At 33.9% G+C, this 16,308-nt stretch overlaps 1 protein-coding gene and 1 pseudogene across 2 annotated transcripts; both read left to right on the top strand.

Annotated features, from left to right (window-relative positions):
* Window positions 1-2,470: 2,470 nt before the first annotated feature.
* LOC111393117 lies at window positions 2,471-12,112 on the top strand (annotated as a pseudogene).
* LOC111393878 (cullin-1-like) lies at window positions 12,101-15,425 on the top strand. Of its 2 annotated transcripts, none has more exons than XM_023019643.1 (9): window positions 12,101-12,347; window positions 12,448-12,541; window positions 13,610-13,795; window positions 14,034-14,057; window positions 14,162-14,365; window positions 14,524-14,601; window positions 14,733-14,822; window positions 14,911-14,991; window positions 15,316-15,425. In XM_023019643.1, the coding sequence occupies exons 1-9, from the start codon at window positions 12,208-12,210 to the stop codon at window positions 15,400-15,402; spliced, it is 984 nt and encodes a 327-aa protein (XP_022875411.1). In that variant the 5' UTR covers window positions 12,101-12,207; the 3' UTR covers window positions 15,403-15,425. The 2 variants fall into 2 exon arrangements, with proteins under 2 accessions (XP_022875411.1, XP_022875410.1); XM_023019642.1 differs by having other exon boundaries at window positions 14,034-14,081.
* The last annotated feature ends 883 nt before the right edge of the window (window positions 15,426-16,308 follow it).

Below are 16,308 nucleotides of genomic sequence, written 5' to 3'. Positions count from 1 at the left end.
AACCCTCCAAAAGCCGCCAAAAAAGGGCCATGAAACGGACTCCAACAGCTACTTTCGAACTACCATGCGACAGCATGGTGTAATCCCATGCGGTCGCATGGTTTTACATAGCAGCCGCCCCTGATTTTCTGTAGTAGGCCATGCGGTCGCATGACCTATTGGCTTGTACGGTCGCATGGCCAAAGATCATGGCAACCATCTTCTTTTTACTCCACTGACTTCACTTTATTTATTTGAACAATATTTTCAACAAAAAATCTCTTCCTCCATTTGTCTTGGTATCTAGCAATTTAGATCTACTAAAATCTTATAAAACCATTATATTCACGTCAAAGCACACTCCCATAAGAAATTTTAATAACTCTAAACCATTAGATTAGCTTCGATTAAGGGTTAAGATTAGTTGTCAAACTCATTAGTAAGAAGAATGATCGCCCTACTTGCCATAGACAAAATTTTTGACTAGATTACTCGAAAGAGTCTTAACTCAAAATTTTGACTTATTCACATCATTGATGAAATTTCAAATGAAATTTGTTAAACTTACTGCTCATGAGGCTATTCGGTAGTGATTATAAGAATTGGCGTTTTGACCGTTAAAGAGAAAAATGGATCTCGCATGTGAGTGAAAAAGTCCAAAATGACGGTGAAAATAGTGAATAACGGTTAAAAAAATTAATTCTTTTGGGTGAAAAATTGCTACCAAACGGGGCACAATTTCTTTGTTAGCATCACATGACTTATAGAATCCATATTCATGATAATGATATTATCATATTTTGGCTTTGTGTAAATTTAATTAATCATAATCTTTAAATATAATGATTATTTCTTCTTCTTTTTATTTTTTCCTATGATTAATTGCATTATTTTCTTCAAACTAGAATTTATGAAAGGGTTAATTACCCCAATAGTCACTGAACTTTACAGAAAATTAGTACTGAACTTTAAAAATTACCACAATAGTCATTGAATTTTACATAAAGTTATCCACCGAGTCACTGAACTTTAAAAATCACTTTATTCATTACTGAACTTTAAAAATCACCCCAATAGTCACTGAACTTTACAGAAAGTAATCCACCTAGTCACTAAACTTTGCAAAAGTTTTCCACTAAATCACTGAACTTTGCAAAAAAAATTCCAGGAGGTAGAAATGAAACTTACATGTGGCTTGGGTTAGAGAAGTCATGAATGATCATGTGAGGTGTTTTTGTTGAAATCATGAAAATAAAAAGATTATAGGAATTACTAAAAGTTCAAGAAATTACCTTCTTTATGTTAGAGTCTAGTCCAATTAACTCTTGAAAAGTTTATTATGTGTTTAAAAGAAAAGAAAGCCATTAAATAATGGATTAGGATGAGTGGGGTGTGTGTTGACAGGGACGTATGGGGTAGGTTTGGTTGGAAAAGATGAAATTTTTTATTTTTATTTTTATTTTTTTGTGTTATTAGATATTTACTTATTTTATGTGAGATTTATTTGTACTTTTCAAAAAGTTGTGGGACTTTATTTCCAATTTTTCTTTTTTTGTTGTTTTATATCATTTTTTTATGTTATTTATTTAAAGAGAATGGCAACATTTATCGTTTAATGACCAAAATGGAGAGAATGATGAGTATTATTACTAAAATCAAAAGGTTGGTGATGAATTATATTTATAAAAAGGTTGATGGTAAATTTAGCCTCTGTTTGATTTGAATTAAAATTAAATTTTTATTAGATTTTAATAAAAGTTTATCAACTGTGTAGTTGAAAAGTTGATAAAAATTTGGATCTCATAAAACGTGTGAGAAAAAACAAATTGTAAGAGGTGGGGTCAAACCGGGGTTTATTATATATTGCAAAAACTAGGGTCAAACCAGTGCGATTGGTTTCCATTTTCATTTGCAAAACGATTTTTAGTTTTTCACGAAAATGGCCGTTTTCCTTGTTTTGAGCGTTTTCAACATTTATAACTGAAAACGTTGAAAACGCTAAAAAGTCGTTTTGCGTTTTCAATTATAAATTTTAACTTGTTTTCGAAAATGCGTTTTCGAAAACGACGGATCAAACGCGTTTTCCGCGTTTTCGAAAACGGAAAATGGGTCGAAAATGACAAACCAACCACGGGTATGTGCAAATTTTGACTATCAGAATAGGGTTTTGAATTATTCATTATAATTGGACCTGTACCCTCCTTTTTTAATTATTTTGATTAATACTCTTTAATTAACTAAACATTTTAAAAGGCAGTAAAAATTACGTCCAAAAACACAAACTAGTCAACAAGCCCAAACCTAACCCGCCAAATTCAGACTCCTCAGCCATATTCATACTTCTCATTCCATAAAAATTGCCAGCGTCCTTCTCCAGCAAGGTGACAAATTCCGACTTTTAATTTCCGTTTCCGACCTATTTTCCGTCGAAAATTTTTTGCCGTCCTGGCTCCGCCCATGTAAGGTTGAATAATTCTGTTGGTGATATTTCTGATTTGATTTTGTTTGGATATCAAGTCACTTCAGATGTCTAGATGTTTTATTTTAATTTCGTTTTTATTTTAATTATATAAAAAAGGTAAAAAATACTACCACTTCTCATGGCATGATCTAATATATCAAACAATAGTGAGTAGAAGGGAATGTATAAATTTAAATAACAAGATTCTTACTTCTTTTATTCATTAATATTGAGTATTACACTTTACCAAATATTGTAGTAGGGTAGTTGATCAGTCAATTTTCAGTAAAGGTTTGAACAATGGGAGACGAAGTAGGCCAAATATATGTAAAAAACACTAACATCTATGATTATTTATCAGTTTATGTAGTAGCATTTTTGTTCATTTGTGAACTATTTAAATTAAATTTTCACGATGATTTTGGAAGAGATTATGGGGAATTAAGTGAGCAATCGGGGATTTGAAATTGGACACTGCTGTCATAGATAAGCTCTGTATGTAAGGTTGAATAATTCTGTTGGTGCTATTTCTGAATTGATTTTATTTGGATATCAAGTCACTTCAGATGTCTAAATGTATTGTGTTGATTTAGTTTATTTTGGCAACGGCAAGCTATATCAGAACTGAATTGCAGCGTTCTAATTTGTTGAACTTGTGCTGGTATAAACATGACAAAGAACCAGCAGAACACTACTGATCTAGAACGGGGATGGGACTTTTTGCAGCAAGGAATCACAAAGCTGAAGAACATTTTAGAAGGGTTTCCAGAGCCACAATTCAGCTCGGAGGAATATATGATGCTCTATACGTATGATCTTTTATACTCCATCTTGTTAGTTTAGTTTTTGATATCATTGGGGATGATTATCTTGTGTACTGTTTCTCAGTTTCCTAAATCTTTTCTACAGGAGAATTTATAACATGTGCTTTGAAAATCCCCCTTGTGAGCAGCAATTGTATGACAAATACATGGAGTCGCTTGAAGAGTACATTACTTCAACGGTTAGGCTAAGACCATTTCCTTCATTTGGTTGGAGCGACAAAGTTGTGTTTATTGCATACTGATGCAAATTGTACATTTCATATATTAAAATTTAGCTGAAGGCTGATGCTTTATCCATAATGACAACAGTGCACGTTGTAATGTTGTATTTCTTTTTCACTTCTCAGTTGGTGTTCTTGAAAAAAAAAGAAAAAAAATAAAAAAATCATTGTTCCTACTAATTTAATCAGGCTGCAGTTCGTTCCTTAATAACTGACATAGGTCTCTCATGTCTCAAGCTTATTCTATCTTGAGTTTATCATTGTGCCCCATAGCTCTTTTATTTTAATTCTTTGTGGTGTTTATTCTTGAGATGGTCCTAACGATTTGCCCTGATCATTGAAAGGCTAAAATGTTGATGAATTCCTTATTCTAATAGCCAATAAAATACTAGAGCTTGTGTTTCTAGGAAATGTTGGTTTCTAAATTCTAATTTCAGGTATACCAAGAGTTAAATGCAAAAGTAAGGGATCAAATTTTATCTCTGGTATGATATCTGTGAGATCTACAATTGTTTCCATGTCATTTGCATTTTCTGTTCTGTGGTCAACAATTTTCTTCTACTAGATTGATCGAGAGCGAGAAGGAGAGCAAATTGATCGTGCTTTATTGAAGAATGTATTAGATATATTGGTGGAAATTGTAATGGGGCAGATGGAGCATTTTGAGAAGGATTTCGAAGCAGCATTGCTCAATCAAACTGCAGCTTATTATTCTCAGAAGGCTTCAAGCTGGATAGTCGACGATTCATTTTCAACCTATATTTTAAAAGTAAGCATTCCTTTTCATTTTAACAGAACCCCCAAAAGAAAAAATTATAAGGGTAATAAAATATAACACATGTACACACAATTGGAAAGAAGGGGGAAAAGTTCGGAATGGAAATTTAGTTGCTTCATGGTTTATATTAATCTTTTTGGCAAATCCAGGTTGAGAAATGTTTAAAGAAGGAAAAGGACATGGCTTCTCATTGTCTTCATTCAAGCAGCGAGACTAAGTTTCTTGAGGTTTGTCCTGCTCTTAAAAATGGTTGATGGTTTGGTGGAGCATTTTGATTTGTTTAAGTTTGAGGGTTGGTTTCCGTCTATGAAATTTTTCATCTTATGATCATATATATATTTTTTGTTTGTTCCTGTAGATAGTAAAGCATCAGCTGTTATCCGTTTATGGCCCCCAACTATTGGAGAAGGGGATCTTTGCTGGAGATATCTTGCATAGAGATGATAAGGTACACATATTGCTGTTGCTGCAAGTGATGGAATTCTTTTATTTGATTTCAATCCATTGAAGTCATCCATATACTTTTTGGTCCACAGACAAAGGATTTTTCAAGATTGTACAGGCTCTTCTCCGATGTACCTCGGGGTTTACTGCCTGTTGCTAATCTATTTAAGCAGGTTGTGATCTGCTTCAGTCCTTTAAAAGTCAACTTCTATTTTTCAAGTCAACTTCTATTTTTCAAGTTCCCTGTTTCTAATAAATAATGGTATCTTGAGTGCAGTATGTTACTGCTGAAGGTACACTGTTGTTTAAACAAGCAGAGCACGATGCAAGCAACAATAAGGTTTGTAACTTTATTTTCTATTAACTGATATTTTCTTTCTTTTTTGTTTTTTTTTTTCACTCTCTCTTTTAAGAGTGTATTGCTTGGGGAAATAAGTTTCTTGTATATATGGTTCTGTAAACATTAAAGTTTCTTATGTACTATTCACTTGTAGAAAATAATTTGTCTAATATGTTTTGTTGAAGTTTGCATTACTATTGGGTCTTTAACGTGTGGCAGGGGCAGTTGTTAATCCACCATATATGATGATGAAGTGGAGGAAAGTATTATTGAAATAAGAACGATTTATTTCTGTATTTCTTGAATTAATTATACATGTATATTACGCCATACTTATAGTACAACAATAAAGACAAAAAAAGGAAAAATAAAATTCAGGAGAAAAGAAATTAGTCTAACAATCAGTCTAAGTGATGGAAAGATTTAATAAATCATATATCAATCATGATCATTCTCTAGGCTTTTTATACCACTCATCAAGTTGGATTATATACATTGGTTGTATCCAACTTGCTGATGAAATCATCAAAATTGTGCCTTGATAATCTTATGTTGAAGATGTCCGCTATTTGTTCTTTTTGTAGAAACACAGGTCATACAAATAACTCCATCTTCTACCTTTCCTTTCATGAGATGTCTGTATATTTCTATATGCTTAGTTCGGTCATGTTGAACACGATCGGAAGAAATGTTGATTGTTGATTTGTTTTCACAATAGAGTTCGATTGGTAATATTGTAGTGGCCTATAGTTTTTCTGAAAGTTTATTTAATCACAACCCTTCATATATCCCTTGTACACCAACTTTGAACTCAGCCTCAGCATTATTTTAGGCTAATACATTCTATTTCTTACTTCTCCAAGTGATTTAAGTTTTCTCATGCAAAAGTGCAATATTTAGTAGTAGACCTTCAATCCTTCGCTAAACCTTCCCAATCAGCTTCTGTAAAGATCTCCACTTCCATTCTCTCACATCTCTTGAAATTAGACCTATTATGTGAAGTTCCTTTGAGATACATTAGGATCTTGTATCCGGCTTCAATGGGTATATCACTCAGCTTACAGTTGAGCATGCTTGTTTCAGTTGGGAGCTCGACATATTTCTGTTAAGAAACATCGATCCCCTTCTTGGATCTAGCCACCTCCACTTCCCAGAAGTATTGCATTTGTCCAATATATTATCTTTTCAACTTGTAGAACATAGTGTGATTTGATTGGCTATCCCTAACAGTAACCTTCCCTTTTTATCGCATTTGAAAATCTATCTAACCACACTCTGGGAGACTGTTTGAGTTCATACAAGGACTTCTTCAACTTGCATACTTTGCTTTTTTTCATCATTTTTAGAGAAACCTGGAGGTAGTGTCATGAAAACCTCTCCTAGTTCGTCATTCAAGAAAGCATTCTTAATGTCGAGTTGCTGAAGTGTCCAATTTAGGTCCCCGACCAAAGATAAAGAACTTGGATTGTGTTCAACTTAACCAAGGGTGCAAAGATTTCTGTGTAGTCAATGCCGTATATTTGAGTAAATATTTTCATAACAAGATAAGCTTTGTACCTCTCCACCGCCCCATTAGCTTTGTATTTCACAGTAAACATCCATTTGTAACCCACCATTCTCTTCTTGTGTGACAAATTCATCACCTCCCAAGTTTTATTTTCCAACGCTCTCATTTCCCCCATTACAGCCTCTCTTCGCTATGGAATTTCCAATGCCCCCTGGATATTCTTGAGAATTTTCACACCGGCAAGGTTAGAAGTAAAAGCATGATATTTTGTGCTGAAGGCATTGTAGGTTACAAATTTTGAAATGGGATAGAGATTACATGAACGAGGTTATTTTCTGAGTGCAATACGTAGATCAAGATTATGAGGTTTAGGAGTATTAAAGTGAGGTTCTATCACCTAATTTGGTTTGATGAAGGACTTTTGGTTGTTCAGAGCTATCACTGGTTTAGACTCAATCGGTGCCTCAAGTGTGAGATTCTTACCGGGCCTTAATTTTGACTTTCATGGATAAACCAACACCTTTTTGTTTTGCTATTTTACTTTGTGTGTAAGCTTCCATTTGTAATCAGCAAAGGAGTGGGGAAAGATGACAGTGAGATAGAATTAGTGTTTGGGACAGGATCGGTGTTTAAGGAAAAAATCTAAGAAAAGTCACTAGCCGAGTGATCCAAGGTCCAGATTCACTTAAATTCTCTCCCTGAATTGATAAGTTGAGTAGAAAGGAGGGGTTTTAAGGAATGTGACATCAAGACTAACAAAAGTACGATATGATATGGGATCATAACACTTGTAAACACATTTTGTAGATCGAGGTTTTAGTTTAGTCCATTGGTGTGTATAGACATATACAAATGCTATTAAGCTAAAGATTGAGAGGAAGAGTGGAACTAAGTTGAGAGTGAGGAAAGGCATCTTGAAATCTTTGAAGAGGGGTAACAAAGGAAAGGACTCGACCAGGCAGCTTAGCATGATGCTAGTGAACATTAGGCATGAGCTCCATCAAGGATGTGTTTAATTCTCTGTTTGACAACCCCATTTTAATGAGGGATATCGACATATGAACTTGGTGAATGATGCCATGTTCATGAAGATAGAGACTTAAACGTCGATTGAAATATTCAATACAATTTTCAGATAGTAAAATTTGTATTTTGGTGTTGAACTATGTTTGCATCATGGAGTGAAAATTGATAAAAACCAATATTTTCAAAATTGGAACGGCTGGCCGGAAAATTCGTAAATCGGCCAACTAGACGATCTAACCATAAAACCAATCAACTCGGAAATTGTTATGATGATTTAACCTTGGTTTTTTCTTATCAAATTTTTATTCCTATCGACAATTTGAAAAATTTCTTTACTAGGCCCAAGCTATAAGACCAAAATGGTGTATCTAACTGAATAGTGGCCAGTCTTTTTCATATCCAATTTCTTTAGTATGGTAGTTCAACACAATCGATGTGGGATTGGGAGAGTAGTGGTTACAAGGTACCTATCAAAAAAATAGTAATATTTACAAGGTGGAATTGGCTTTTTCTTTTTCTTTGTGAATTTGATTACTTTTTTATTCAATTTTTCCTTATTTTCTCATTTATTTATTATAATAACAAATTAAAATATCAAAAAAATATTTAATTGACTCAACTATTACTTTTATCTATATTTGTTATCTTATTTTTTAATGATATTAACCCTGAGAGGTAGATTAGTGGTCAGACATTGAGTTTACTCCTCAATGGTCACCAGTTCGAGCCCCCTCAAGACCACTAAAGTGAGTACTCGACTGTAAATTTTAGGGTCCTGTGGGATTAGTTGAGGTGCGCGTAAATTGGTCCGGACACCCATGGTTATAAAAAAAAAATATATTTTTTAATGATATTAGAAGTGGGAACTAATAAAAATTAAAAATTAATTGCTATCATGTTTGTTAAGTGATTGTTATATCTATAGATAAGTTATTTTGAAAAAAATAACATTTTATGTCAAATTTTGTTATATATTATTAAATTATTATTTATTATTAGAGGTTCAACCTCAGTTCGGACTCATTTTGACCTTTCGAGAATTAACCCTATAGCTTTTCTGAGTCTATGATCGGGTCGATTTTGAAAACATTTATAAAATTAGAACGGACTTCAGTTTTATCGTTCAGCAAATAGACGCAATAAATTCGTGTATGGTCATTTATGAATGTGATGAACCATTTTAGAACGATCTCAAATATCACTGTGAATTATTATGAAAGGCTTAATGGGTTTGTATGTAGACTTTGGAAGCAAATTTACACACTTTATATTGAATATCAATAGACATTTTATTGGAATAAAGAGCGGGAAATGAATGTCGTAAATACTAAAAATTGGGATGGCTCATCCTAGAATGCTATAAAAGGATTTCACAATACTTAGAGGAAGAACAGAATCATAGACATTTTTACACCGATTACTTACTTTAGCTTGCTCAAAGTAGTAGAGTACTCACACTCTGTAGCGATGTCAATCACCGTCCTCTATAATAGGCCATGAAAGACCCAATGAGAGGAAAGGAATTTAGCTGACCAGTTGGAGTGCTGATTTATATACAACGGATTACGAGATAATTTTGAAAAGTGTAGGACTAAGTTTAAAGTGATAAAGACGAAGATACAGACACTTAAAAATACTTTGCTTGCAATAGGAAAAAGGGATCCATCTGCAATTTTTACTTTCATATTTTTGATACACGGTGAATATATTGAAAATAGATGATGAGAATCAATCCTATGGTAAGATGTTCCTGAGCTTATAATCAGGGAGTATGAGTACGAGAGGTGGTTAAAGCTTTCAAGGGATTACCTCTATTGGCTAAGGAATCAGAAGGATTTTTTTTTTGATGATTGACCTGAGGATTGAAGGGTACCAATCATCTCCATGGTCTTTTTTAATTGATCAGTATCTGACGTGCTGCTGCATGGAGTGGAATGGGTGTTTTTCTCCCCTGCTGTTTTTCAGTTCGACTCATGTGAGTTTCCAAAGTCATCAATTCCTGGCTATTGAAGGAGGTTTCCATCATTGTTAGCTTTGTTTAGGAGAAAACCGGCTCGGATACCATAAAATCAGAATGATTTATTTTGCTTTTCTTGAATGAATTATACACAACCTATTACACCCTATTTACAATACAACAATAAAGATAAAAGGGAAAAATAATCTGCTAATTTAGGAGATAAGAAATTAGCCTAACAATCAGCCTAAGTTATGGAATGATTTAATCAATCATATATCAATCATGATCAATCTCTAGGATTTCTAGAATTATAATTGTGTTGCTTTTGCTATTTGCTTCTTTTCTGGATGGTTAATTCTACAGAAGTAATCCAATTTTTCATGTTTATCCAAGCGATACAGCAAATGATGCTGAGAAATTTAAATTTATAAAGGACATGGAAATTAAAATACCATTTTCTTGGAAAGAACAGTGTGTCAATAAGAACCGGAAATCGTTATTTGCTAATTTTTCTTATTGCATCTTTCTGAACTGGAAACAGAATGATGTAATCTGTTTCTTATATTCCAGCTAGTTGTATAGAATTGTGACACAGCTTTTCCATATTTACTTCATTCATGAAGTAAACTTTCCTTGAGAAATTTAAGTTAAATTCGGAAACATGATTCTTTTGGAAACATAATGACGTCCATTGTTTTTCCACTTCCCTCTACTGACTAAAATTTCTGGTTAATATTTTTTCTTGTTTTTTAACATTGTTTTGGAAAATGAGTTTTTGAAGATCCTTCTAACATAGCATTAAAATGTATCTTTTGCTGTATATATGTTCGGATTTTTGTCTATGTTTCTGACATTAAGAGGTGTCTTGCAGGCAGAAAAGAGAGATGTCATCAGATTACAGGAACAGGTGATTTTTTTCTTGACACTTGTATTGTAGTTGCATAGTGTTGAAATGACTTAATTCTTTGCGTTCAGTATTTTGTCCGGACAGTGATCGGTATCCATGAGAAGTTCATGGGATACGTGAGTGAATGTTTTCTAAATCACACTCTCTTCCACAAGGTTAGAACTATTAAAAATACTGCACCATTTTTCCAATCAAGTCCTTTGGCACCATAATTAACATGACTTCCTATTCTTATATATCTACTCTAGGCCATCAGAGAGGCCTTTGAAATCTTCTGCAACAAGGGCTTTGCTGGGAATTCTAGTGCTGAACTTCTTGCTACATTTTCTGATAATATTCTCAAAGAGGGTGGCAGTCAAAATTTGAGTAATGAAGCCATCAAGGAGGCTTTGGAAAAGGTGTGGTTCTTGTACAACTGTTTTAGTGTGCTGACACTGTCTTCAATCTGCTGAAAGTTGATGTTGACGCTCCCTCTTTTTATTTTGCAGGTTGTAATGCTGCTTGCTTATATTAACAATAAGGATCTATTTGCTGAATTTTATAGGTAATGTTCTAATTTATTGGTTGGTTAATAGGCTTTAATTTGGTAAGAATGTAGTGAATTTTAAACACTACTGGTCACTGAACTTACAGCAGAATTCTGTGTTGGTTGCTAAACTTCATTATGTTACCAGTCAGTGACTGAATTCAACTTTGTTTTTAGATGCTAAATTTATATATTTATTACTATTTGGTCATTTCTTATCCGCCTACTAGTTTGACTTGAAGAAAAACTGATCCACAATCTATTTGGCAAATAACTACACTGCCACGTCAAAATGGATGTGGTGACCAAATTGTAACAAAGTTTAGATCCAACAGCCAACTTTCAACAAAATGAATTCTAGTTATCACCAGTGTATTTAACCCTATATTAAGATGACTATGCATTGATTATATTGACAGGAAAAAACTTGCTCAGCGGCTATTATTTGACAAGATTGCCAATGAAGAGCATGAGATAAGTATGCTAAAAAGGTTGCAGCAGCGATATGGTGGTCTATTTACATTAAAAATGGAGAGAATGGTTAGCTCATATTATCTATATGCTGAATCATAGCTCTCGTCGTGATCTTAATATCACCTCCGTTTCACCTTTTTCAACTATTCCAGGTCTCAGATTTAACACTAAAAAGAGAAAATCAAACCAGCTTTGAAGAGTATCTTAGCAATAATCCAAATGCAAGTCCCGGGATTGATTTAAATGTTACTGTCTTGACTGCTGGTTTCTGGCCAAGTTACAGCTCCTTTGATCTTAATCTCCCTGCTGAGATGGTATGGATGTATGCAAAGTCTCTTTTTAATGGAATAGATCATTTGACAGTCATATTTTTTTTTATTACTATGAACTTCTGTGTTAGGTCAAGTGCGTTGAAGTATTTAGAGACTTCTACCAGCTGAAAACGAAACACAGAAAACTAACATGGATATATTCGTTGGGTACTTGTGATGTCAACGGAAATTTTGAGCAAAAAACTATAGAGCTGATGGTGACAACCCACCAGGTGATTTAATATGGCTAACTCGTGATTGATATTACTTGATGATTGAAAGTTCTTTCCCTTTTTGTAGGCTGCTGCACTGCTTCTGTTCAATTCCGGATATCAAGTCACTTCAGATGTCTAAATGTATTGTGTTGATTTAGTTTATTTTGGCAACGGCAAGCTATATCAGAACTGAATTGCAGCGTTCTAATTTGTTGAACTTGTGCTGGTATAAACATGACAAAGAACCAGCAGAACACTACTGATCTAGAACGGGGATGGGACTTTTTGCAGCAAGGAATCACAAAGCTGAAGAACATTTTAGAAGGGTTTCCAGAGCCACAATTCAGCTCGGAGGAATATATGATGCTCTATACGTATGATCTTTTATACTCCATCTTGTTAGTTTAGTTTTTGATATCATTGGGGATGATTATCTTGTGTACTGTTTCTCAGTTTCCTAAATCTTTTCTACAGGAGAATTTATAACATGTGCTTTGAAAATCCCCCTTGTGAGCAGCAATTGTATGACAAATACATGGAGTCGCTTGAAGAGTACATTACTTCAACGGTTAGGCTAAGACCATTTCCTTCATTTGGTTGGAGCGACAAAGTTGTGTTTATTGCATACTGATGCAAATTGTACATTTCATATATTAAAATTTAGCTGAAGGCTGATGCTTTATCCATAATGACAACAGTGCACGTTGTAATGTTGTATTTCTTTTTCACTTCTCAGTTGGTGTTCTTGAAAAAAAAAGAAAAAAAATAAAAAAATCATTGTTCCTACTAATTTAATCAGGCTGCAGTTCGTTCCTTAATAACTGACATAGGTCTCTCATGTCTCAAGCTTATTCTATCTTGAGTTTATCATTGTGCCCCATAGCTCTTTTATTTTAATTCTTTGTGGTGTTTATTCTTGAGATGGTCCTAACGATTTGCCCTGATCATTGAAAGGCTAAAATGTTGATGAATTCCTTATTCTAATAGCCAATAAAATACTAGAGCTTGTGCCAGTAACACGTCATTTCATTAGTTCTATTCTCTAACTAACGTCCACATGCATAAGGATTCTTGTGTTCTGTTTGCCGTACTACCAACCACATGCATGAGGGTTCTTGTGTTTTGTTTGCTGTATTACCAACTCAACACTCAATCATCCAATATATCTCATTAATGTTTTGTGTGTGTTGGGGGGTGGGGGTGGGGGTCCTCTTTTAACTTAAAATGTAATTATTATGTGCATGAAGTAGAAGGCTATGCCGATGTCGCACCATTTAGATGCTTAACATAGCTCCACCATTTATTATGTGCTTTTGTGCACCCTCATCCCAGCCCCCCTCTTTCTTCCTTGACCGGTTTGAATGCCTAAAAACCATTTCAAATGAATACCTGAATGAAGAACTTTTGGGAAACTCTGTAGCATCATTGTGCATTCAAATATGTTTTTAAGTTTCATTCCAATGCAGTCACTGATAAATGGCCTATAGAATTTCTGGGATGAATTATTTGAACTCGAAAACTAGGATCAGAGTACCAATTCCTGTTTATCTAATTTACTTCTATTTGTTGTTCAGTCTCTAATTATCATCAGTCTTCTCTAAATGTTTCATTTCCTTGTGTTTTGTTTTTCATTTAGGTACTGCCTCCACTGAGAGAAAAACACGAAGAATTAATGTTAAGGGAGCTTGTGAAAAAGTGGTCAAACTATAAAATCATGGTCAGGTGGTTCTCAAGATGCTTCAGTTATCTTGATTGGCACTTCATTCCTAGGAGGTCGCTCCCACCCCTCGAAAAAGTTGGTCTCACTTGCTTCAGAGACCTGGTAACTTTCGATTGTATACAATGTTGTTTTCTTGTTTATTTATATTTATATGTTTCTGTGTTGAATTTCACTCTCTGCTGTCTGAGAAACTGGTAGTTGCCACTGAGTAGAAGTAGTTGCTCATTCCTTGGTTCTTTTTGTGTCTTGCTTATTTTATTTTCTATATGTTGTACCCTTTTACATATCCTGTTTTCAGTTATGTTTCTAGGAAATGTTGGTTTCTAAATTCTAATTTCAGGTATACCAAGAGTTAAATGCAAAAGTAAGGGATCAAATTTTATCTCTGGTATGATATCTGTGAGATCTACAATTGTTTCCATGTCATTTGCATTTTCTGTTCTGTGGTCAACAATTTTCTTCTACTAGATTGATCGAGAGCGAGAAGGAGAGCAAATTGATCGTGCTTTATTGAAGAATGTATTAGATATATTGGTGGAAATTGTAATGGGGCAGATGGAGCATTTTGAGAAGGATTTCGAAGCAGCATTGCTCAATCAAACTGCAGCTTATTATTCTCAGAAGGCTTCAAGCTGGATAGTCGACGATTCATTTTCAACCTATATTTTAAAAGTAAGCATTCCTTTTCATTTTAACAGAACCCCCAAAAGAAAAAATTATAAGGGTAATAAAATATAACACATGTACACACAATTGGAAAGAAGGGGGAAAAGTTCGGAATGGAAATTTAGTTGCTTCATGGTTTATATTAATCTTTTTGGCAAATCCAGGTTGAGAAATGTTTAAAGAAGGAAAAGGACATGGCTTCTCATTGTCTTCATTCAAGCAGCGAGACTAAGTTTCTTGAGGTTTGTCCTGCTCTTAAAAATGGTTGATGGTTTGGTGGAGCATTTTGATTTGTTTAAGTTTGAGGGTTGGTTTCCGTCTATGAAATTTTTCATCTTATGATCATATATATATTTTTTGTTTGTTCCTGTAGATAGTAAAGCATCAGCTGTTATCCGTTTATGGCCCCCAACTATTGGAGAAGGGGATCTTTGCTGGTGATATCTTGCATAGAGATGATAAGGTACACATATTGCTGTTGCTGCAAGTGATGGAATTCTTTTATTTGATTTCAATCCATTGAAGTCATCCATATACTTTTTGGTCCACAGACAAAGGATTTTTCAAGATTGTACAGGCTCTTCTCCGATGTACCTCGGGGTTTACTGCCTGTTGCTAATCTATTTAAGCAGGTTGTGATCTGCTTCAGTCCTTTAAAAGTCAACTTCTATTTTTCAAGTCATCTTGCATAGAGATGATAAGGTACACATATTGCTGTTGCTGCAAGTGATGGAATTCTTTTATTTGATTTCAATCCATTGAAGTCATCCATATACTTTTTGGTCCACAGACAAAGGATTTTTCAAGATTGTACAGGCTCTTCTCCGATGTACCTCGGGGTTTACTGCCTGTTGCTAATCTATTTAAGCAGGTTGTGATCTGCTTCAGTCCTTTAAAAGTCAACTTCTATTTTTCAAGTTCCCTGTTTCTAATATATAATGGTATCTTGAGTGCAGTATGTTACTGCTGAAGGTACACTGTTGTTTAAACAAGCAGAGCACGATGCAAGCAACAATAAGGTTTGTAACTTTATTTTCTATTAACTGATATTTTCTTTCTTTTTTGTTTTTTTTTTTCACTCTCTCTTTTAAGAGTGTATTGCTTGGGGAAATAAGTTTCTTGTATATATGGTTCTGTAAACATTAAAGTTTCTTATGTACTATTCACTTGTAGAAAATAATTTGTCTAATATGTTTTGTTGAAGTTTGCATTACTATTGGGTCTTTAACGTGTGGCAGGGGCAGTTGTTAATCCACCATATATGATGATGAAGTGGAGGAAAGTATTATTGAAATAAGAACGATTTATTTCTGTATTTCTTGAATTAATTATACATGTATATTACGCCATACTTATAGTACAACAATAAAGACAAAAAAAGGAAAAATAAAATTCAGGAGAAAAGAAATTAGTCTAACAATCAGTCTAAGTGATGGAAAGATTTAATAAATCATATATCAATCATGATCATTCTCTAGGCTTTTTATACCACTCATCAAGTTGGATTATATACATTGGTTGTATCCAACTTGCTGATGAAATCATCAAAATTGTGCCTTGATAATCTTATGTTGAAGATGTCCGCTATTTGTTCTTTTTGTAGAAACACAGGTCATACAAATAACTCCATCTTCTACCTTTCCTTTCATGAGATGTCTGTATATTTCTATATGCTTAGTTCGGTCATGTTGAACACGATCGGAAGAAATGTTGATTGTTGATTTGTTTTCACAATAGAGTTCGATTGGTAATATTGTAGTGGCCTATAGTTTTTCTGAAAGTTTATTTAATCACAACCCTTCATATATCCCTTGTACACCAACTTTGAACTCAGCCTCAGCATTATTTTAGGCTAATACATTCTATTTGAGACTTAAACGTCGATTGAAATATTCAATACAATTTTCAGATAGTAAAATTTGTATTTTGGTGTTGAACTATGTTTGCAT

The sequence above is a fragment of the Olea europaea genome, chromosome 4, assembly GCF_002742605.1.
Source record: "Olea europaea var. sylvestris chromosome 4, O_europaea_v1, whole genome shotgun sequence".
Lineage (NCBI taxonomy): Eukaryota > Viridiplantae > Streptophyta > Magnoliopsida > Lamiales > Oleaceae > Olea > Olea europaea.
This window is presented reverse-complemented; position numbering and strand designations above follow the sequence as displayed.

What these genes read in the sequence shown, in the direction of transcription:
- LOC111393878 (XM_023019642.1), top strand. Translation starts at nt 12,208, where the DNA reads ATGACAAAGAACCAGCAGAACACTACTGATCTAGAACGGGGATGGGAC. An exon ending in TCACTTGCTTCAGAGACCTG is followed by an intron (nt 13,796 to 14,033) that starts GTAACTTTCGAT and finishes TTCTAATTTCAG; the next exon opens with GTATACCAAGAGTTAAATGC. An exon ending in GGGATCAAATTTTATCTCTG is followed by an intron (nt 14,082 to 14,161) that starts GTATGATATCTG and finishes TTCTTCTACTAG; the next exon opens with ATTGATCGAGAGCGAGAAGG.